The sequence below is a fragment of the Vulpes lagopus genome, chromosome 15 (assembly GCF_018345385.1).
Source record: "Vulpes lagopus strain Blue_001 chromosome 15, ASM1834538v1, whole genome shotgun sequence".
Taxonomy (NCBI): domain Eukaryota; kingdom Metazoa; phylum Chordata; class Mammalia; order Carnivora; family Canidae; genus Vulpes; species Vulpes lagopus.
This window is the reverse complement of record NC_054838.1, coordinates 36,247,630-36,271,254: the sequence shown is the minus strand read 5'-3', so window position 1 is coordinate 36,271,254 and position 23,625 is coordinate 36,247,630. Positions and strand designations below refer to the sequence as shown.

Here is a 23,625-nt window from a genome sequence, read left to right as displayed (position 1 = left end):
TGATATGCATGGTTCTTATTTGGAATGATTTGCTTTTGGTTAGTCAGAGGTGGGAAAAGCTTTTCCTTCCTCAGTTTTGTTGAAATTCAGACTTGGAAGTATTTTCAAACTATTGTAGTAGAGACATTGTACAGAGGAAAAATTACTGCCTGGAGTACTGCTTGAGCAAAATACTATAGGGGAAGTATATTCTATAGATTTGGTGTAACAATTCAGTGTTTCTTCTCCCAGGAATATTTATATAATTTTGGTTTTGCATTTGGTCTACTGTGGATTCATAATCTCAGCATGAATTCTTATTTCTTCTTCCTGTTTAATGTCAAGTGCTGTATTTTCGTTTTTGGAATTACTTTCACTTTTTATGTGGTCATTTCTAGAGTATAGTATAGTTTTCATAAGCATTATAATAAAAACCTTTATTTGTTATATCCTTTCTAACTTGAAATTTGAAAATTTTCACGTGTAATGGGCTCAGATTTGTTTTTTCTTTTGGGAATAGAAGATTGTGCAAATAGAAATTGTTGGTTTTAGTCTATGTAAAAAATACCATTTTGGATGCTTATTTAAAAAGTCATGCTAGGGCTGTCCATATGCTTATTAAAATGTATTTATTCAAAAAGTGTAAGTGACCACTGTACACAAGGCAGTATCTGGGCCTTTGGTGATACAATAGAGAACAAAACAGAGCCTTGCCCACATGGAACTTACTTTTTTTTTTGGGGGGGGGGTGTCAGGAGTGGGTGGAACTTACATTTTAATTGAGAGAGAAAAACATGAAACAGCTTAAGATGAGTTAGGTAGTACATGCTCTGCAGACAAAGTGAGTAAGGATGGATAGTGAGAGTTTGGAGGCAGGCAAGTGCCCTGAGGCTTTGTTACTTAGTATAATTATTCAGAAGAATTCATCTGATAAGGTGACATTTGAGCAAAGTATAAGATTAAAGTGTGGGAGCAAAAAATGTAGATATCTGGGAAAAGAGTATTCTAGGCAGAAAGAACAGCAAGTGCTGTTAACCTGGGGTTAAGAGTTCTTGGCTTGTGGGAGGCATTACAAAGGAGATGTCTGTAACTGAAGTAAAGTGATGCAGAGAGAATTGATCACAAAGGGTTTATATAACATAAAATACTACAGTAATTGAAACTAAAATCTATACCTTTTGCTTCATTTAAGATCAAGCTCTTTCTGACTGGTGTAGTAGTAGTTTACTTCCTCTGTGATGAAGAATATGGAAATTATTCACAAAAATGTTTGCAGTCTCCTTTAGGGTCTAACTAGTTAGAAGCTAATGATTTAGATGTAAAAAATTGTAGTGTAGAATAGTTCTATTATGTAGAGTTATGTGCTAGCTTTAGTGACTGGAGGGTACCTTAGTATGTGAAGAGAAGATTTGATTCATTTTGAAGAATGAGCAAGAATGTAAAGATGCAGGTGTGAAACAGCAAGGTACGTCAGAACAATGGAAAGTGGTTCTGTGTTAGAAGTTAAGATTGAAGAAGGGAGGATATTGACAAGGACGAAATGGACGTTATCTAAGTAGTAGGGACTTCATTGAGGTTAAGCACTGAATATGTTGTAAATCATTCTGTGGTCGGTTTAGAGAATGTTTGGGGTTATGAGGTGGGCGAGACCCCAAATCAGGTATCATCAGATAAGAAGCAACCGGGCAGTCCAGCAGTTTTGGGTGGAGCAGGTTTGTGTGTTTCTTTATTAATTATTTAAAGTAGGCTCTACGTCCAGCATGGGACTTGAACTTACAACCCTGAGATCAAGAGTCACGGGCTCTATCAACTGAGCCAGCCAGGCTCCCTGATGGATAGAGCAGTTTTAAATTGTGAAGTGCTGATTTTGCATTGCAAGACAATCAATCTCCCTTATCCTTGGTATTAAATGCCAGTAAAATCTCTCATTGTGTTAATCTCCCTCCCCAATTTCTAAATACTTCCAGGAGAAGTGGCACCCTCTAGTTAAGAAATAAATAGAATTTAAACTCTGGCTTTGGCAGTGGTATGGGATGGAGAGGAACAGGTAAAATTGTTGGAGATTTAGGAGACTTGGTTACTGATGGAACCTAGGGAGTGTATATGAATACAGAGATGTAGGAGCACCTTTGGGGTAATATTGTGACAAATTTTATGACATGTTCAGTTTTGAAAACTAAAAGTAAGATTCTGAGAAGAGTAAAATGACTTGATGCCATCAAGGGGAAGTAACTATTTAAGAATGGAATAGCTTATCAAAACCATTTCTGGAAGGATACAGAAAAATGTAGTATATCAAGATAGAGAAGAAAAGAAACTAAGAATATAACATCCTCTGAGTTCAGAACTTGACCAATGTGTTTGAAGTTTTAAAGGATTTAAAAGGAGCAAGACGTTACTTTTTGAGAAAGCTTTTAACTTTGGGTATAAGATGTACATAATGTATTTAGTGCTGTAGGACAGGTATGAAGTACTATTTAGGAACAGAGAAGGCAGAAATCAAGTTCTGTTTTTTACTCTCAGGAATTGAACCATACACACCAAATTGGAAGTGCTATCCAGTTTTTGTTGCAAGTATGAATCTTGAAAGCCTTGTATCTATCATTCCCTGTTCCATGAGTACTCTGGCTAGGATAACTACTTATCTAAAATTCATTTGCTTATCAGATGTTACTTTGTATAATAATTGAACCTATTAGAACAGATATTTTTGAAAGATTTTAAGTATATAAATGGTCATAGTTACATTGGTGTTTTCTTGGGATCAAAGCCAGGTTAGGTCACCTGAATTTTTATTTAATTATTACATGCTGAAGATTAAAAGACAAACTGTTTATGAGTCGTGAATAACTTTATTTTTTTCCCCTTTATGATAGTTACAGCTGAGATATTTTTTATACATACTTTAAATAGTAAATCAAACCTATTTTCTAGGCCTTCTCTATTCTCTAAATTAGATTGTATTTCTTCTCTATTCTCTAAATAGGATTGCATTTCTTCTCTATTCTCAAAATTGGATTGTATTCTCTAATTTGGATTTGTATTTCTTCATTGAATTTGCCAATAATATCTCTTAAGCAATTAGAGGTAATACTCTGGGGTCTATTAAGAGCCCCCCCACCCCCATTTAGGTGCTGAAACAATTGTACATTAGACGATTTATAGTAGTGCTCTACCACTTAAAATATAAAATTGGAACTTATATTGTTTTAACTGTTTTTGGAGTAATAGCATATAGAGTTTCTGGGTCCTTTCTTATTTAGAAATTTATGCAACAAGAAACTTCAGTTTGTTTCCAGTTGTGTTTGTTAGTTTAAGCTAGTTGATACCAACTAAGTGAGCTTAACTCAGTAAAACTGAAGGGAGAGAAGAATGAAAATTTTGTATAAACAAACTGAGATCCTCCCTACTCACAAACCACATATCTGCTCTGTCTTCTTAAAAGTGCAAAGACAGTAGCTTAGGGAAAATATTGATAAGGGTAGTTTGAAAAAAAAAATAAAGGTAGTTTACCTTCAGCTTGTTCGTGCTTCCTTCCATATGTATGATTTTTTTTTAAGTTTTCTTTTGAATGGTAGGAATGAATAATCCTAGCATTGTAGCTCTGAAGGTTTATGAGTAATAAGAGAGCTGAAAGTTCTTCAAGGCTTTTGAGATAAATAAAATACTTGAGGATTGAATTACTCTTTGAGGAAGCTTGATTTACTTTCTGTTGTTGATCATTTATGTGATCCTAATCAACATCTTGTTTATTTCTCAGTAGATTATAGTGATCTCAGTTGTTCTCCTAATAGATTTTTAATAACTTCTTCAGACTATTATTGATCCACTGTCAGCATGCATGTCTGTCCTTAATAGTAAATTAAAGATAGTAAATCTTTTTTTTTTTTAATTATAGACTTAATTCAGTGCACGAATGAGATGAATGTGAACATCCCACAGTTGGCAGACAGTTTATTTGAAAGAACTACTAACAGTAGTTGGGTGGTGGTCTTCAAATCGCTCATTACAACTCATCATTTGATGGTATATGGAAATGAGGTAAGCCAAATTTTTAATTAACAAGCATACTGGTTTGATGATTGAGCTTGATTCTCCTGCTGAAATTTCAGGAATGACTTCAACAACCAAATAATAAAGGTTAAAAGAACAAGGTGAATAGGCAGAAATAAAATTGTAGATTTTACAATTTGAGAAAGGATGGTCTATAAGTTAGGAAGCAGAAAGTGGGTCAGAGCAGAGGACTTATAATAATGGGATCAAGAAGCAGGGTTTTATGTCTAGAGGTATGTTCTGTAAGCAGCACTGGTCTTTGTAGGCCTTGTGTATAAACCGCATGTTTGTCTTTTGCTTTATTATGACTCCATCAGATTTCTGTCTGATTTCATGTAGTTGTCTCTGGAACTACTTTGCGTACTTAAAAACTGTTATATTGAAGGCTAAGATGACATTTGCTAAGAGGGACTGTTGAAAGAGTGCCTTCTTAAGCAGAGAGGTGTGTTTGAAGCCTTCATTGAAGTTTTCATTGCCAGAAAGGGTGGCAAAAAGATGCATAAGCTTTTCCATTTTAATGTTTAGAGAGAATCATCTCGTTTAACATGATAGCCTAGCAGCTGATTTTTGAGTTCTTACCTTAAATGGTTTTCTTAGCCCAGTATACTTATATGCTTCCAAAATTGAGTTAAAAGGAACATGCAAAATTGTGCTAATAGTTGAATGCAACTAAATAAATCCATGTTTAGTGCGCACCTTAGAAAAATGCAGCCCACTGATTGCTGAGAGATGACTCCCGGAGAGATGGGGAAGGACTTTTATTGATAATAGACTTCAGAGCATGACTTTCTGACATCAATCACTTTCCTCATTTTGGACTTCTCAGTGATAAAGCTCTGCTGTCATCTTTGGCAAATATCCATAGAGCATCATTGGAGTTCAGAATTAAAGCCAAGAATTCACCTACAACTCTTTCATTGCAGTAGATCTTATTACTACATGCATATTTTGGTGTTGCCTTCTGATCCTTGTCCAGGAGTGATTTTTTTTTCATGGCTACAATCATAATTTAGAGAAGATATTATATTTAGTTTTTTTAAAATATTTTATTTATTCATGAGAGAGACACAGAGAGAGAGAGAGGCAGAGGGAGAAGCAGGCTCCATGCAGGGAGCCTGATGTGGGACTTGATCCTGGGTCTCCAGGATCAGGCCCTGGGCCCAAGGCTGATGCTCAACCACTGAGCCACCCAGGGATCCCCTATATTTAGCTTTTTTATATAACATCACACCATAAGGTTTTCCATGGTTGATATTTTTGTATTTATCATTTTTAATGACAATCTCTAATGGATTGTATATTCCATTATTTTTTAACTGCCCCTTTCGTAGAAATTCAGCTTTCTGATTATTCATTGTTAATAGCACCACATTGGTATTTGGGGACTTTATTGGTAGTATTTAAGTTTTATAAGTTATTTCTAGAAGTGTTACCTGAAATATGATTGCTTAGTCAACAGACATGACCATTTTTAGGATATGTGTTACTCAATTGCTTTCTAATTTATTATAACCAATGTATAGAGTCAGTAGGAATATTTGCATATACTAGCTTTAATGTGAAGCATTTTGATCTTACTAGGGTAATAGTTTCTGGTTTTATTGGGACTGTGTTTATGTAAGATCATGATCATTCTGAAGAATTTCAGGTTTAAAGTGTTTTTCACTTTTTAAAAAGAAAGTATAGTTTATTCTTTAAAAAGAAAAAGCTGCATATATAGCCAATTGGAATGCCAGATAAAGAGGAAAACTGTTAGCAGTGGCTTTTGGAGACTGTATATAAAGTGATAATATTAGAAGCAAAACCTCGATAAAGGAAAAGAAATGGAAAGTTGACTGTCATTCCTTACATTTGACTGACAGGAGGAGAAAGTTTGATAGCACTTCTGTGTGGTTTTTAGATAAACATATGTTTAATTTCCCTTAAGCTAAGACAAATGTGATGGTTTTCTTACTGGCAGGTTTATTAGTCTGTGAGATAGTATGCATGGGATTTTACTATGCTGTGGTGATGAGAATATCATAGGGCAGGGAAGAAAGTGATCCCCTGTCCTGCCTCTGTCAGGGAACATTTGTCAAAAATGATGAGGATACTCTTGGCATCCCTAGATAGAGGCCAGGGATGCTTCTAAACATATAATAATGCACAGGGCAGGCTTCTTACAATAAAGAATTATCACAGCTTATGAAAATTATGGAGTCTAATATTGTCTTAGGATACTTAAACACTTTTTATAAACCAGTTGTTTAAGGATAAGTGATGAAAGGTGAGTCTTCAGTTTACAAACTGTTTTTCAAAATCCTGGCTTGTTTGGGGTGAATGCAGGTGAACAAGATTGAATTAGAGGATTCATGGTGTACACCCTAATTGATAGTAAGCCTCTGCACACGTTAAAAAAAAAAAAGGAAATCTTAAGGAGAAATGAAATTGAAAGAAATTAGTTCTCAATTTTAGAGAGTGTATGTAAAGGGAAGTTAAGGTAGTATTCTATGGTAAGCACTTTGGAGAAAATTTTGACAGTTATTTTGAGAAGATGACCTTTGCATACATGCTGATCAAACAATTCAACCCTAAGTCTGTATCATGAGAAACTCTCCTGTGTTTGCCCAGGGAGACCAAGTACAAAGATGCCTGTGAAACATTGTTAATAATAGTGAGATTGGAAAGAGCTTAAACATCCTTAAAGAAATGGATACATAATGATATAGTAGGTCATTGAAATACTAGAACATAATTTTAAATGAATGAATTAGATCTGTGTGTACTAAATGGATAATTCTTGGGAAAAAGTTAAAAAGTACATTGGAAGAGAATATAGTATAATTTTTCTCCAAATTTAAAATGGGAAACAAAATTTGTAGTTTATAGGTTATATATATATATATATATAGAGAGAGAGAGAGAGAGAGAGAGAGAGAGAAGTTGTAAAAATTGTGTGAATGATAGATACCCACTTCAGAAAAGTGATTGCCTTTGAAGAGGGAAGGAATGAGATCGAAGGTGTGTTTCAATAGAGTTTTTAATCTTTTGTTTCTATAAGAAGATCTAAAGTAAATATGGCAGTCTCCTTAATCTGGACACTCGGTAAGTGGAGGTCTATAATATTGTTCTCTTGTATGTTTATAAATATTTTGTTTTCAAAAAGGTCATAAAAATTTGGGTCACCAGGTAGCTGTTCAAAGTAAAGATGCCACTTTAGCGTGATTAACTATAGCCCTAATATGCTGTAGTAAAGCCAAAATTACTATTCCAGGGTAAAAATGCCTGTTTCCTTTTATTTTGATTCTAATTCCAAAGCCATGTGCATTAGGCTTTAATAAATTCCTGTGTGTTGTGAAATATATGGATTATGCTTTTATTTCTGTTTAACCTAGTTAGTGGGACTCATGATGAGAAATTTAAGCTAGATAAGCTTAATGTGTTAAATACCCCCCCGCCCCCAATTCTCAAGTTAGAGTTTGTTGGATGGCATTACCTTAATTTGACATAATTATTTGTTTGTTTTCCAGCGTTTTATTCAGTATTTGGCTTCAAGAAACACGTTGTTTAACTTAAGCAATTTTTTGGATAAAAGTGGATTACAAGGTAAAGACAACTTACTCATTATAGAAAATCAGCCCTGTATGATAATTAGTGCAGAGTTGAACTCTGTCCTTTAACTATGGAGGAACCTTATATTTTAGTGAAAGGTGTAGGGATGAAAAAACTATCTCTTAATGTGAAGATTAGGATAGACTTCAATGCTTGACACTGAGAACTCTCAGAAATAGTGTAAAATAGTGGTTTCAGAGCATGGATTCTGGAATTGAACTGCCTGGGTTTCAGTCCCATCTCTGCTGCTTACTAGCTGCATGAATTTGAGCAAGTTACTTCACCTCTCTGCATCTATAAAGACAGTAGTAATGATAGCACCTTCCCTATAGGGTTGTCAAAAATGTAAAGTGCTTACAATAATGCCTGGCACACAGGAAACACTATGTAAGCATGACCTTTCATTGTCAGTGTTATTATTTTATGCTTTATCCTAAGAAATGTAGCTGGGAATATCATACATTCTATTAGCAAAGGTAAGTATGGTTTATTATTCAGATGAATTGCCCACTGATACTCAGTGTTATTTCATTTATTTTACTTTTAATTCAGTAACTTGAGGTTGCTATATTCTGGTGTTGTAGTGCCCCATGTACATTCTGTCTTACAGGAATCTATTGTACTTAGTTCCAGAACTAGGCCATTATGATTGTATAGTACTAGCTCTAAGAATAAATCATAAGGGACATACATACCAGATGACTAAGGAATATTCAGCAGTAGAGCTCAATCTGGGAAATGTCTTTGGAGAAAGGGAGATTTTGTGCCAGGCTGTGAAAGGTGGATGAGGACAAGGATAGATAAGATGTACACAGATGTGAAAGAGCATGGGATATTGAAGATTTACAGAGCAAATGAATATGAATAGAATTTACAGATGATATGTTGCAGAACATGCAGTGGCAGCCCTCAAGAAGCTGGGCCCAAATTCAGACATGGAAGATTTTGATAAGAGTTGGGATTTTATAAGGCAGTGAGAAACCATCAGAGTTTTTTTATTTGAGGGAGGAGGGGAGAGGGAGTGTGTTATAAAGAACGTGCCACAGCTCAGTACAAGTTGGATTAGAGTTACAAAGTCTTGAAGACATTAAGACTTTCTGGTCATTGTTCTGGTCATCTGGTAGAAAGTTAACAGGGACATGAATTATGTCTTGGGGACGTGACATCAGTGGATTTTAGTAACTAGCAGTGTTTGGGGCAGGGGCTCTCCAGTTCAATACTTGTTCACTTTGGGCAGATGAAAGTATTAATTAGAATGAATTAAATACCCCGTCTTCCAGAGATTTTGGAAGGCCAGTGATCTATATACGGGGCCAAGTGTGAGAAGATTGAATTTACTTTAGTAAGAGAAATAGTTCTCTAAGAAGTTAAAAATAAATTAGGCAATGGAATACCTTTTTCAAATAAAACTTTTTTTTTCCAAGTAAAACCTTATTATTTTTTTATTTTTTATTTTTTTCAAATAAAACCTTAAATAGAGGGCAGCCCCAGTGGACCAGCGATTTAGCGCCGCCTTTAGCCCAGGGCGTGATCCTGGAGACCCTGGATGGAGTCCCATGTCGGGCTCCCTGCATGGAGCCTGCTTCTCCCTCTGCCTGTGTCTCTGCCTCTCTCTCTCTCTCTCTCTCATATGAATGAATAAATAAAATCTTTAACAACAACAAAAAAATAACCTTAAATAGAAAACAGTAATATGTAATAGATAAAACTGGATGTGGGGGAAACTCTACTTACTTGTATTTTTATTTTTGCTTCCTCTTACTTCACTTGAATGTTAAAAGTCTATGGGAAATGATTTACAAACTACTCTAAAGCAGAGTATATGCATTTGCCCAAATGAGGATTTTTTTGGTGTCTTACTAGCTACTGATTTTCTACTTTCTTAAGATGGAAATTAAGCACCTTTTTTTTTTTTTTTAAGATTTTTATTTATTTATTTATGAGAGACAGAGAGGTAGAGACACAGGCAGAGGTCTCTGCGGGACCATGACCTGAGCCACCCAGGCATCCCAAATTAAGCACTTTTAGTAATAAGGTTTTAGGACATTTATTCCTTTCATGTAGAGAATATTTTTTAGGCCTTTTATTTGAAGCTCATACTCTAGATATTATAAAGGAGAAAACTCAGTAATTAAAAGCATGTAATTCAATGGTTTTGACAAGTAATTTTGATTGATCATGTATTTTGTTGGAGTCTGTGTATTATATATATGTGTATATATATGGGTTATTATACAGGGTGTATATAAATAAGCTTCTAGTCTAGTGAGTTAGGACTATGTACATCAAATAGCTAGAAACTGAATATGGAATAAGAATAATGTGGAAACAGTTCAGGGGAAGTGTCAGAGATTGAAAGATGGCAGGTATTCTTCTAGGAAGGAGGATAGAGTAGAGTTGATTAAAGGAAACAGTATAAACTAAAAGAGCTAGGGAATATGAGTATGTAACACCTTATAAAATATAGTAGTAGTTATGAGGTTATATGAGGGCAATCATTTTTTTTTTCTATTTTGTCCTTTGATTTTTCTCCAGCAGTACTTTGTAGACACTTAAAGTATTTGCTGAATAAATGAATTGGTAATGATGTTAAAACCAGTCACTTTACATTTTTGTTATTCTTTTGGTATTTTCTTTTTAGAGTTGTAGAGATTATCAAATAAATGAAATTTGTTAGATGAAGATGAGCTAAAATAAAATGGGCCTGCTTTTTAATGAGTAGTAAAAATTTATAGACTTCCTTGAGCAAGGCAATAATTAAAATAGGTTGCTTTTTAAATAACATTGATTAGATCTTATGTTGCTGAAGTTTTCAAATATGATGATAATGAAAGAAAGTCTTAGAGAAAGTTTTATTGAAAATACCAATATAGTTGTTTCTTGTTGCACCTTAAACTTGCATATTGCCATTTCCTTCGTTGTACTGTACAATAATTTTATGGACTTTTTATAAGGTTGGCATATGTAAGTTTGGTTCAAATAAAAGACAACTGAAGATTTCATAAATATGAAAGTTATAAAATTGCTTAATGATTTGAAGAGGGCATATGGTTCCATAGGAAGTTAAATTTGAATTAAGAGGTTATGAGGTTTAGCAAGTAGTGTTTAAGAGAACATGGTTTTCTAATTCCAGTAGGAATGTTAATCAGAAGTAGAATAGAAATATTTTAGTGAAATTCTAAGGGGGGGGGGGGTTAAAGTCGCATATGACTACCTGACTTAAAACATGTGAGGTCTTACAGATTTTAATGTGATACTGTTCATTATTAGTCACCTAATTTATATTGTTGGATTGAGCTGAGATGCCAAGATATTATGGCTGTTGGATGAAATGAGTTGGTTTTCTAAATGAATTGGTATTTTAATAATTTATGAAAACATTTTCTGTTTCTTTTCTTGCAGGATATGACATGTCTACATTTATTAGGCGGTATAGTAGATATCTTAATGAAAAAGCAGTTTCATACAGACAAGTTGCATTTGATTTCACAAAAGTGAAAAGAGGGTGAGTTAAGCTTTCCCCTTTTTTTGGGTATCTGATGGATTTGACTATTTTAAAATGTAAGCCATAGAAATTAGTAGATTGAATTATGGAATGTCAGGCCAGTTTTAAAAGATGAATTTTATTTTTCTTTGAAGTATATAATATGCTTTTTGTGCTAGGATTTTTCTTAAAGTTCTTTTTAATTTTATAATAGTTTTATTGAGATACAATTCACATGACATAAAATTCACCCTTTTATTTTTATTTTTATTTTTTTTAATTTTTATTTATGATAGAGAGAGAGAGAGAGAGAGAGAGAGGGAGGCAGAGGGAGAAGCAGGCTCCATGCACCGGGAGCCCGATGTGGGATTCGATCCCGGGTCTCCAGGATCGCGCCCTGGGCCAAAGGCAGGCGCCAAACCGCTGCGCCACCCAGGGATCCCAAAATTCACCCTTTTAAAGTTAAAATAAGTGGGTTTTAGTATATTTACAAAATTGTGCCACATCACTGTTTAATTCCAGACTCTTTCATCATTCTTATAAGAAACCTCATACCCATTAGTGGTCACTTCCCATTTCTTTTTTCCTTCAGACCCTGGCAGCTACAAATCTACACTCTGTCTCTATGGATTTGCCTATTCTGGATATTTTATATAAATGAAATCCTGTGTTATGTGGCCTTTTGAGTCTGGCCTTTGTCACGTAGCAAAATGTATTCAAGTTGTAGCATTCTTGTAGTGTGGATTGCTACCTGATACAGTCTGGTATCCAGGTTTTTCTTAGGATATATGAGAAGACCTCGGGAAAAAGCCACTAGAGACATTTGTAAGGGACATTGGTGACCCTTAAAGCTCTGAAGGACTGCCCTGAGGGGAATTTAGCTTCTGCAGAAATATTTTGGTGAATGCCTTTCTGAATTTCTCTGCTGCTCAGATATCTAAGCAGTTAATGTTTTCTTTACATTGTTCCCTTGAAATGTTAAATTACTAGACTGTAATGGAAAATTTAGTGCATGTAGAAATAACCCCTTAGTTATTTAAGCTTTTTTATTTTTTTAAGATTTTATTTGAGAGAGGGAGAGAGTGTGCCTACACCCACGCAGGGGTGGAGGGGGAGGGAGAACAGAGGGAGAGAATCCCAAACAGAAGCCAGGCTGAGCGTGAAGCCTAACACGTGTCTTGATCCCATGCAGAGACTGTCATGACCTGAGCTGAAACCAAGGGTCAGATGTGTAACCTACTGAGTCACCCAGGCGTCCCTAAGCGTTTTAAAACTGAACCTAGATATTCTATGTCACCATTCCAAATAAATAGGTGATTAGTTTGGAACTTAGCAAAACTAAATTTCACAGATTTTGTTTCCTTTATTTAAGTATTTTGTTGTTTGTAAGATGATAGTTGAAGAGTTCATCTTACAAATCTGGTTTTTAATTCCAATATTCTGTCCAATGAACCATTTTCCATTTGGGTCTATATTAATATTTCACTGTAAAGTGTGATCAGTAAAACTAATCTTCAGGGTATTTGTAGATTTCAGATTAATAGATTTTTAAAATAATAACTTTTTTCCTAATCCTAAAGGCTACTTTTGAGATTAAGACGAGTTGCTGCACTCTACTTAATAGAGCAAACTATTTGGCAGAGAACAACTGTTGATTATGCACAATATATTTACTATTGACTTAAAGGAAGTTATTCTGAAAGGGAGAAGAAAATGAATCAAAGGAATCATAGCTGAGTGAACCAAGAAGCACAAAATTGACAAGTACACACAGATACATATACATACATATATATGTATCAGATTGTATACATAAGAAAAAAAATATAGGGCATTAGGGTGTCAGTTGAGAGTGTGACAGCACTAAAATTTATTATATATCATAGTTAAACCTCAGTGAACTCTTTCAGTTTTGGAGAGCATTTGTGTGGTAAATAGTAAAGTTTTATTTATTAGAGTAATTTTATGTTTACAAAACTAAAAAGCTTTAAAATTGAGGCAGTATAGCAACCTATGTTGTAATTTGTAGGAAATGTTAATATTTTGGTGTATGTAACCGGATATATGCAATCTATAACAGAAGTAAATATATGTATGAAGATACATAGAAAATCATGTAACAAGCTGGATCTCTTCTTGTAGATCTGTTTCATTTTTTTTGAAAGGCTTATGTTCTTGGTGTACCTTTGATTTATTTTCATTTCTTAATAAAGCAATGCATTGACCATTTGTTTACATATTGTCATACTCTTAAGTTTCCTGTAGAATAAATTTTGACTTAAATACAGTTATAAATACCTCTTTCACTGTACTCTTTCATCCTTACGGAAAGGTATCTCGTGTTCATTTTACATTGAGCAATTAATTCAGTAAATGGTGATATTGAACCTCTTTCTCTCTTAAAATGCCATTCATGCTTTGTTCATTGCTTTACAATATTTTTTTGCCCCCTTCCCTATTGGGTATTTTATTCTTTCCTATTATGTTGAATGTTAAGAGCTCACAAGTTGTTTAGTCAGATAAATCTAGGTTTAAATTTTAGCTTCACCCCAGTTAGCTGAGGAAGTTTAGTAACATACTTCAGCCAGCTTGCTGACTTTTTAAAAATAACATTATTTTGAAATAATTTCACTTCCAGAAATGCTGTAGGAATAATATAGATAACTTGTATATACTTTAGTCAGATTCATCAGATTTTAATATTTTCTCACATTTGCTTAATTATTCTTAGCATGTGCATATACTTTTTTTTTCCTGAACCATTTGAGAGTGGATTATATACCTCATGCCTTTTTATAGTTTTATATCCCATAATACTTCAGTGTATATGTCTAAGAACAAGGATCCTTTATTTACATGTCCATTAGCTTGCTAATTTTTTCCGCATTGTGGCACATAAACTGATACTGTTTGTACAGGTCAGTGGGTTAAATTAAGAACACTTCTTGAGGCTGAAGGGTTAGGGATTAATGTCTTCTTGGTTCATATATAACCCATGTGTACTGTTTCCTCTGGCACAATTGGGAAGCCTTGACTTAAGCTCTGAATCATTTCATCTGTAAAATGTAAAATGGTGATGTTATTAGCACTTGTCTATAAAGATTGTAGAGAGAATTAAATATTGTATGTAGTGCTTAGCACATGGCAAACACTAACAAGCTTTTTGTGTATTAGGAAAATAAATTGTCATGAGTTACAAATATTTTTCTCTCTTTTTAAAACATTATTAAAAGTTTTAAAATCTTACATAATAAAAATTGTAAGTATTTTTATGACTTTTTTTAAGGATGCTCAGGATGAGCTTTTCTACACCCTAAATGATCAATTACCTATTCGTGTTTTCGTCGTATATATTTATGGATTCAGTATTTCATGTCTAAGTCTTTGATTCATTTGGAATATATATCTTGGTATAAAAGGGAGGTGGAGATCAACTGTAATTTTTAATAGAAATAAATGATATTAAGAAATTAAAATGAATTATTGCCCCATAATGGTTAAATGACTCTATATACTGCCTTCTTTTATAAAGCTTCTTTTTTGTTATTTTGTTAAATACTTAATAATTCTTAAAGAATTCACTCAAACATTATTCCTTTGAGGAAATTTTATTTCTGTTGTTAGATTTTCTATAACACAAGGCAATATAACCTTAGTTATAGTTACATCTTCAGGACTTATGACAGTGTCTGAACATAGATGGTAGGTGCTTAGCTGTTTTTGAAAAGGTAACTACATCATTTGTAAACAGTATGTTAAAAATGGTTCTATAAAAAATGAATTCAGTAAATTGCCTGTAGACTTATCTTTTCAGTTGGTTGTTAAACATCAGTTAAACATCAGTCTCTACATTTTCTTTTTGTTTACCATTTCACTTCTTGATAGTATTACTTTATTTTGAATTATCTTCAATTCTAACTTGGTTTGGTTCAAAGTATCAAGATACTGTTATATAATAAGCAAAAGACTGAATAATCCAGATATTTTCTGTAAATAAGGATATGGATGACCAGCCTTTATTCCATTGTTTTCATATTTGAGAAGGAAGTATCTGAATTTAATTATAATGTATTTAAAAAGTCATAAAACTTGTGTTCTCCATGGAATATGAATTGTCATGTATTTCGTCTGAATCATATTCAAGCACTTGGGTTTGTCAATTACTCAAGTCTTTTAAAATCTAATATAAGAATTTGGTAACTTACGATTTTTCTTAATTGAGAAATTTGAAGTTCTTTGGAAAGAAATTATGTAGGGGCTAGTGGGAGAAGGAGGAATCAAAATTGTCCTGACGGTTCCTGGTATGAGTCACTGGGGAGATGGGTACCTTTTATTGGGAAGATTTTGGAGTGGAATAGGGTTGGGCATAGTGGTAAAAAAAAATTAAAGATTTAGTTTTGGAAATAATAGTTTTGACATGTCTGCGATTTGTACAAGGTGAGATACTAACTTGGGACTTCAGAGTTCTGGTCTAAGAGTATAAGTATGTCTTTGGCATCTTGGGGATTTCTGTCTTGGGAATGAGTTAAGTATAGAACGAGAGGAACACCTTGAGATACAAAATGTGTATTTTAGAGATCAAGGAGCCAACAAGAGACTGAAAAAGTGATAGTGAAGAAAATACTGAGAAGTCTGATCAGATAATGTTAGACAAATTCCATTGGAGAAGCACTATGGAAATTCTGCATGATCTAAACATGAGCACTTTAACTGGAGTTGATTGGAAAGGGTTTTTTATTGGAAAGAATTGAATAGTGAATGAAAAGTGAGTGTGGAACTTTTTTTGAGAAGTATGTTTGGCTCTGAAAGACAAATATGGTAGCTGAATGGGAATATGCTTCAGTGGATTGTGTATGTTTAAAGATCATAGTGCATTTGCCAGCATGTTTGTGAGATTAATGAGCTGCACTGTCCAATACAGTAGCTATTAACCATATGTGGCTAGTTAAATTTAAATGGATTAAAGTGAAGTAAAATACAAAATTCATTTCTTCAGTTGCATCAGCCATATTTTGGATACTCAATAGCCCCATGTGGCTAGTGGCGACCATATTGAATGGTGCATATATTGAACATTTCCACTATTGCAGATACTTCTGTTGGACAGTTCTGTGTTAGAGAAAAAGAGGACAACTAAAGGATTATTACAGAGTAGGATCCAGAGGACCTTTGTGACTAGTATTTATATTTCACAGAAAGAGAGAGAGTTCGACCAGTCCAGATAGATGTAGCTTTGTTGGTGAGATGACCAGACAACCTCTCTTTGTCATTTTCTATTTCTGAATGAAATATTTGGGAGTTAGGAGCTGAGAGTTCGTGTGTTGGGCGTAGGGAGGCAAGGAAGGACAGATGAGAGAATTAGGTTTGAAAGTACTTAGAGGAATTCACTGGGGAAGGCTAAGAAGATTGCTGGCAATGACAAATCCTCATTTGGGGTTGATGATAATGAAATTTTAGAGTTTTACTAGCTTGCTCTGTTGTGTGGCTTTCTTTACCAGCACTTAACTGCTTAGCCAGGATTGTGAAATTGCCAAGTTACTGCAAGAGAGTTGAGAGTATTTGCAAGGCAGTGATTACAATAATGATAATGTGGAATTCTAAGCTAGATGAAGGAAGTAAAAATGAAAAGGGTCAATGAGAAGAGTAGTGGTGGGGTTGATACAATGAAGTTTATGATGAAGTCAAATAGTTTTTGTGATGGGGATACTTGACCAAAGCAACTGGGAGTTTAAAGGGTTATTGTCATAGGATAAAGTGTCTAAATTTTATCTATTTCTCTTACTGGTGGTTGGGGGGTAGGAATAATGTGGTTTCTGGGGGCAATAAGGTCATGATTTGACCATAGGAATAGGGACTCTCAAAGTCAGGGACTTTGAGATCAAGATGTTTCAACACCATGAAGGTGTTGAAATTAACCAAGAAAAACTGAGTCAGGATTCAGCCAGGAAAAACTGATAAAGAGGAAAGGACCAGCAGGTCAGAAATGATTTCAGCAAGGAGAGGAAGGAGAAATAAAAGACTAATGATGACTGATAAAATGAGAATGAGGTGTATGAGAATAAAAAAACGATGGTAGAAAGGAAGTGGTGTCCTCATGCCAAACTGCAGCAGCCAGTGGAATAGGACGTGTGGGGGAAACTGTTGTCCCTGGGTTAATACTTCTTACTGGAGAGAGTTATTGAACTAAAGATGGTAATAGTTGTCTACCTAAGGCAGCCCAGTGTGTGTTCTTTAAACTCATTTTTGTCTTGCAAAATCAGTATTGTTGATTTTCGTAGCTTAGTTGTTTTTCTGGCATCTGGAGTTGTGATTGAAGGGGTAGTAGCCCAGGGTACAGTGGCTATTTATAATTAAGTGTAGGTAGAGAAAATCTACACCTGTTGGAAGTGATTACAACAAAAGATTATGAACAACACTGTTTTGGAGTCTAATACACCTGGGTTTACATAATGGCCCTACCACCTATTAGTTCTCTGACCATAGACAGTCATATATAATCTCAATGAACCTAGAACTTCATCATCTATAAAATGGGAAAAGTATCTATATGATTTTTTTGTGAGGATTTGAAAAACATATATCAAACCCTTAATATGGAGCCTGATGTTCATTGTGTACCTCTTACTTAGTGTTTTTGGTACCACTTTTGTAAAATCCTGGTTTATTTTGATACTGCTAATTTATTTCTTGTATCTTTAGAAATATCTAAGGCAATATTCTTTTTGGAAATTTTAACAATATTTTATTTAAAAACATGTCTTTTAAGTATCACATATTTTAATGGCTTACAAGTCATTGCTGTTTGAGTCATTAAATAAAATACTTTAAATAAAGCAGTGCTGACATGACTTGAGTTCAGCCGCCATCATGTCCTGTTTAGTGATTTGAGGCCAATGATTTCTTCTTTTTTTTCAATTAAAAATCTGTAGAACTGCCCCTTACATGTATGAGGATCATATTTCCTCATGTGAAGAATATGCTATAAGTCTCACTTTTATTTTTATGTCTCATGTTTTTACACTTTTTTTTTAGCTCCTTGATGTTGGATATAAAGCGTTTCCTGTTTTTGTCTTTTCTGTATGACTTTTGCTTGAGGTGTCAGGTTCAGTAATGACAAAAATGTGATGTTTCATAGCAGCTTGTTCTCTTTAAATAGAGAACCAGATGAGAGCTTAAAAATGTAGATATAATAACAATTATTTCTTTTTTTAAAAAAACAGGGCTGATGGTGTTATGAGAACAATGAACACAGAAAAACTCCTAAAAACTGTACCAATTATTCAAAATCAAATGGATGCCCTTCTTGATTTTAATGTAAGTTGATTGTACAAATGCTTTTATAAAAATTTAATATTTAAAAAATATAATTGGTCAGAGTCTTTATTCTCAAGTTTTCATAAACTAATTTTTTCATGTTAATATTCTGTTTGGCTCAGAATTTTCTATAAATGTGATTCCCCAATCAGATTACTTGGTATTTTTATGATTCTTTTTTTTTAGATTTTCTCTCATTTCTTTGCTAGTGTTTCTTGAGCTCTAGAATTATAAAGGTATACAAGCTAAAGAAAGTGATAGAGAGGTGAAGGGATTGATCTGAAAATCTACTTCCTTTGATAATGGTTTTTAGGTTTTAAAAATGTATACAGATTTTCTTCATGAATAGCCAATTTAATATTACACTTCTGTCTGCATTGTAGGACTCAAAGCATGTCAGTTATTAACAGATACCAGGAAGTTCAAGTACACTTGTACACCCTGCTATGTGTGTGTGTGTGTGTGTGTGTGTGTGTGTGTGTGTGTGTGTGTGTGTGTTGCTGAAGAGCATTGTCTTCCCTGGAATTTTTGTTTTAATGGCCATTATTTAAACCTAATTGCTAACTTTGTCATTTGTAATATGTTAGGTGTTATAGCATTTTCAAGTCTATTCTTTTGGGGGGCATCTATCTTTAGCTATTTTATTTTAGAGTTTATTAGTGCAAGTTAGTAATAAAACTGTGACAATTTCATGCTCAAATAGATTTTTCCTTTAACTTATACTATTAACTGATAGTCTTTAAATTACTTGAGGACAGGGACCAGGTTTGCTTTTTCTCTGCTGTGTCTCCATTGTCAACGAGTGTGTGGCACATAGAATGCATGTTCAGCAAACATTCAGTAAATAAATTCTATAGATGCTTCATAGACTAGAACAGGTTATTAAACTATGGTCTCTCCCGCCTGTTTTTATATGGCTTGTGAGCTAAGAATGATTTTTACATTTTTAAATGGTTGAAAACAATTTAAAAAAAAAGAATATTTTTGACAGGTGAAAATTATATGAAATTTCAATTCAATTTCTGTGGTTAGGATATAGCCAGTCTCGTTGGCTTACATATTGTCAATGGATGCTTTTCCCATGTAATAATGGAGTTGAGTAGTTGTGACAGAGACCATATGGCTTGCAAAATCTGAAATACTTACATTCAAGTCCTTTACAAATGTTTGCTGATGCCTACTGTGGAAAACATAGGGGACTGATGTAACTACTGAGCTTTATTTTGGTTATTATTAGAGAGAGGGTCCAACCATGAAACTTTTTCACCTAATATGTTATGAATACTTTTATAAAACTGTGTGTGTGTTTTTTCTGTGTCTTTATTGTCCTTAATTACATGTAACAATTTACCTGATATTCCAATTGACAGATTTAGAGTTTTTCTGATTTTTTAAATTCAGAAAATGATTAAAAAACAGAAGGGGGACGTACTAAATGCTATTTGTGTGTTAATGTTTATATACACATTTGTAAACCTAATTCTATAAAGTTAAGGCCCAGAAAAATAATTTGGTGGATCAGACATTTAATTTTTTTTTTTTTTTTTTTTTTTTTAATGATAGAGAGAGAGAGAGAGAGGCAGAGACACAGGCAGAGGGAGAAGCAGGCTCCATGCACCGGGAGCCCAATGTGGGACTCGATCCTGGGTCTCCAGGCGCCAAAGGCAGGCGCCAAACCGCTGCGCCACCCAGGGATCCCAGACATTTAAATTTTTAGTAAATATTGCCTGCTTACATTACAAAAGGATTAAGCCCAGTCACTTGTAAAATGGTGCCTGTTTTTCTTCCTCCTTTTGGCATTGAATAATAGCTTGGTTTTGATTATTCTGTACCTACTAGTCTAGTACTCTAGAAAGGATAGTTCAATAATTTCGTATATGTTAATTTTCCTGATAAGTGAAGTCTTTTCAACATGTTATTAATCATAAGTATTTATTTTGTGAATTGTCTGTCATTTAGTTTATTATTGGGATTCCCTACAATGGAAATCAGCCTTGTTAGATATTTTGCAAATATTTACCAGTTTTGATATTTACCATTCAGTTTTGTGCTTACCTTTTTTTCTATACCTAAAAACAAGTTAATTGGCTCATCCTTTTGATTCATTTCTTGAGATAAAACTAAAGGTATTTGTTATATTCTTGATAGGTGCTATTTTTTTTGCTACAGCATAATTCAGTAATAATATTCTTTATGTGTAAGGTACTGTGCTATTTATAATTACTATATCATCAGTTCTCCCGTAATCATATGAAATAGAAATATTACCATAACCATTTTGAAGGTGAGTTTGTTTATAATATTGGGAAAAGGTGTATTAAAAAATACATTTTTTCTACCTAGCTTAGCTTTGTGCTAAGGTGATTGCCTAGGAATCTCAGAAGTTAAAGGATATTTCTGTTCTTTGTGAACTATTTCTGAATTAAATTGAATGTTACAGAATTTTTGTTTGCTTGTACCTTTTACATAAATCCAAACTCTTCAGATTTTTTAATACTATATGGATGTAACTCTGGTTGCAAGGAATAAATATCTTTTTCTCTAATACACCTAAATATTTGAATTACTGTATTTTCATTTGAGGGAAGTCATTGTCATTTAAAACATAAGATTAGCTCATCTTTTTTTTTTTTCTAATTTTTCCCCAGGTTAATAGTAATGAACTTACAAATGGGGTAATAAATGCTGCCTTCATGCTCCTGTTCAAAGATGCCATTAGACTGTTTGCAGCATATAATGAAGGAATTATTAACCTCTTGGGTAAATATTGCTATAGTTTATTTGTTTATTTGTTGTTTTTTTTTTTACTATTTCTTTGAGAGAGAGCAAGCGAGTGAGCACAGGCCAGGGGGAGGGCAGAAGGAGAAGGAGAAGCAGACTCCCCTCTGCACAGGTAGCCGGATGTGGAGCTTGATTCTAGGACCCTGGAATCATGACCTGAGTGGAAGGTAGTTGCATAACTGACTGAGCCTCCCAAGTGCCCCAGTATTGCTGTAGTTCAGTAACATTTTATTCATTCATTCATTCATTCATTCATTCATTCATGAGAGACACAGAGAGAAAGGCAGAGACGTAGGCAGAGGGAGAAGCAGGCTCCATACAGGGAGCCTGATGTGGGACTCGATCCTGGGACTCCAGGATCACGCCCTGAGTTGAAGGCAGATGCTTAACTGCTGAGCCACCCAGACATCCCAACATTTTATTTTTTTATCTTGTGTCCTATGGATAAATAATATTGTCTGACTTGTTACTTAGAGCTGTGTAACCACTCATTGGGATATTCATTGATATTATATTTCAATAAATTATAATAATTTATTTGGAGAAGAAATTTTTATACCTGGTTATCTACGTTAAGTAATTAAATACATATTTTTTATTTATTTATTTTTTTTTTTTAATTTATTTTTTTATTTTACGATAGTCACAGAGAGAGAGAGAGAGAGAGGCAGAGACATAGGCAGAGGGAGAAGCAGGCTCCATGCACCGGGAGCCTGACGTGGGATTCGATCCCGGGTCTCCAGGATCGCGCCCTGGGCCAAAGGCAGGCGCCAAACCGCTGCGCCACCCAGGGATCCCCATATTTTTTATAACTAGAATGTTCAGCTGAATGAACTTTGTGTTTTTAATTTTTTAAAAATTTTTATTTATTTATTATAGTCACACACAGAGAGAGAGAGAGAGAGAGAGAGAGAGGCAGAGACATAGGCAGAGGGAGAAGCAGGCTCCATGCACCAGGGAACCCGACGTGGGATTCGATCCCGGGTCTCCAGGATCGCGCCCTGGGCCAAAGGCAGGCGCTAAACCGCTGCGCCACCCAGGGATCCCTAATTTTTTTTTTAAAGATTTACTCATTCATTTTGGAGATAACGAGCATATAAGCGGGAGGAGGGGCCAAGGACGAAGGAGAGAGAGAAAGAATCCCCAAGCTGACTGCCCACTGAATAGGAAGCCCTATGCTGGGCTCTATCCCAGGGCCCTGAGTTCATGACCTGGGCTGAAGCCAAGGCCCTGATGCTCAACCGAATGAGCGGCACCCTTAGATGAAGTTTGTTTTTAGATATATCTGTGCTTTTTTCCTTATCAGTTTTATTATTTTTAGAAATATGGAAAAAAATATATGGGCTCCTGGGTGTCTCAGTGGTTGAGCATCTACCTTTTTTTTTTTTTTTTTTTAAGATTTTATTTATTCATGGGAGACAGAGAGAGAGAGAGAGAGAGAGAGAGGCAGAGATACAGGCAGAGGGAGAAGCAGGCTCCATGCAGGGAACCTGACGCGGGACTCCTGGGTCTCCAGGATCACGCCCTGGGCTGAAGGTGGCGCTAAGAGCCTCCTGGGCTGCCCGAGCATCTACCTTTGGCTCAGGTTGTGATCCCAGGGTCCTGTGATCAAGTCCCACAATGAGGCTCCCCACAGGGAGCCTACATCTCTCTCTTCCTATGTCTCTGCCTCTCTCTGTCTCTCATGAACAAATAAAATCTTAAAAAAAAAAAAAATCTGGGCACCCGGGTGGCTCAGTTAGTTAATTAAGCATCTGCTTTCAGCTCAGGTCATGATCCCAGGGTGCTGGAATTGAGTTCCGCATCAGGCTCCTACAGCCTGTTTCTCCCTCTCCCTGACACTCCCCCTGCTTGTGTTCACTTTTCTCTCCCCGCTCCCCCATCAAGTAAATAAAAATCTTTAAAAAAAAAAAAAGTGAAAGAAATATAAAAATCCTTTAAAATTAAGTTGGAGTTTTTTCTCTCCCAGAAGAATCTTACTTCCTCGCAATTTACACCATGAAGAATTTTAATTATAAAACAGATTTTTTCTAAGCCTAATTTTAATATTGATAATTGTTTTAAATTCATTAAATATTTAGTTTTTAGGATGCCCTTTATTTTTGAGGCATTTTAAAATTGTGTGTATTTATTATTTATAAAATGCAGTTAATTTTGCCTAGAAATGATCATTTTTTTCCTGTGGGACTTAGATATAGTAGACAAATAATAGTCTGGAAAGGGTGCCTAAGTGTCAAGTATCAGATATCAAATGTGTTTACTCCAGTGTGCTTATTCTCCCTTGTCTCCCCATTTAATAGGCTTATTAGGAATGCTTTAATGTGTGAAGAAAGGGAAATTTGGCTTATTTTTTGCACAAGTAAAAGAAGGTTTTCTACACAGTTTTCGAAGTCAGTCTTAATCCCCTATGATTAGTATAAATA

General features: G+C 34.6%; 1 protein-coding gene across 7 annotated transcripts in view; it reads left to right on the top strand.

The window, feature by feature from the left end:
* The window catches only part of PICALM (phosphatidylinositol binding clathrin assembly protein), a 103,261-nt gene that overhangs the window by 30,388 nt on the left and 49,248 nt on the right, over positions 1-23,625 (top strand). For 6 of the 7 annotated variants that reach the window (XM_041730277.1, XM_041730274.1, XM_041730272.1 and 3 more), the window contains exons 2-6: positions 3,878-4,020; positions 7,542-7,617; positions 11,026-11,128; positions 18,328-18,421; positions 21,070-21,181. In XM_041730277.1, the coding sequence (XP_041586211.1) occupies positions 3,878-4,020; positions 7,542-7,617; positions 11,026-11,128; positions 18,328-18,421; positions 21,070-21,181 (528 nt within the window). The remainder of the gene's footprint in view (positions 1-3,877; positions 4,021-7,541; positions 7,618-11,025; positions 11,129-18,327; positions 18,422-21,069; positions 21,182-23,625) is intronic. The other variant, XM_041730276.1, reaches the window with a different exon arrangement.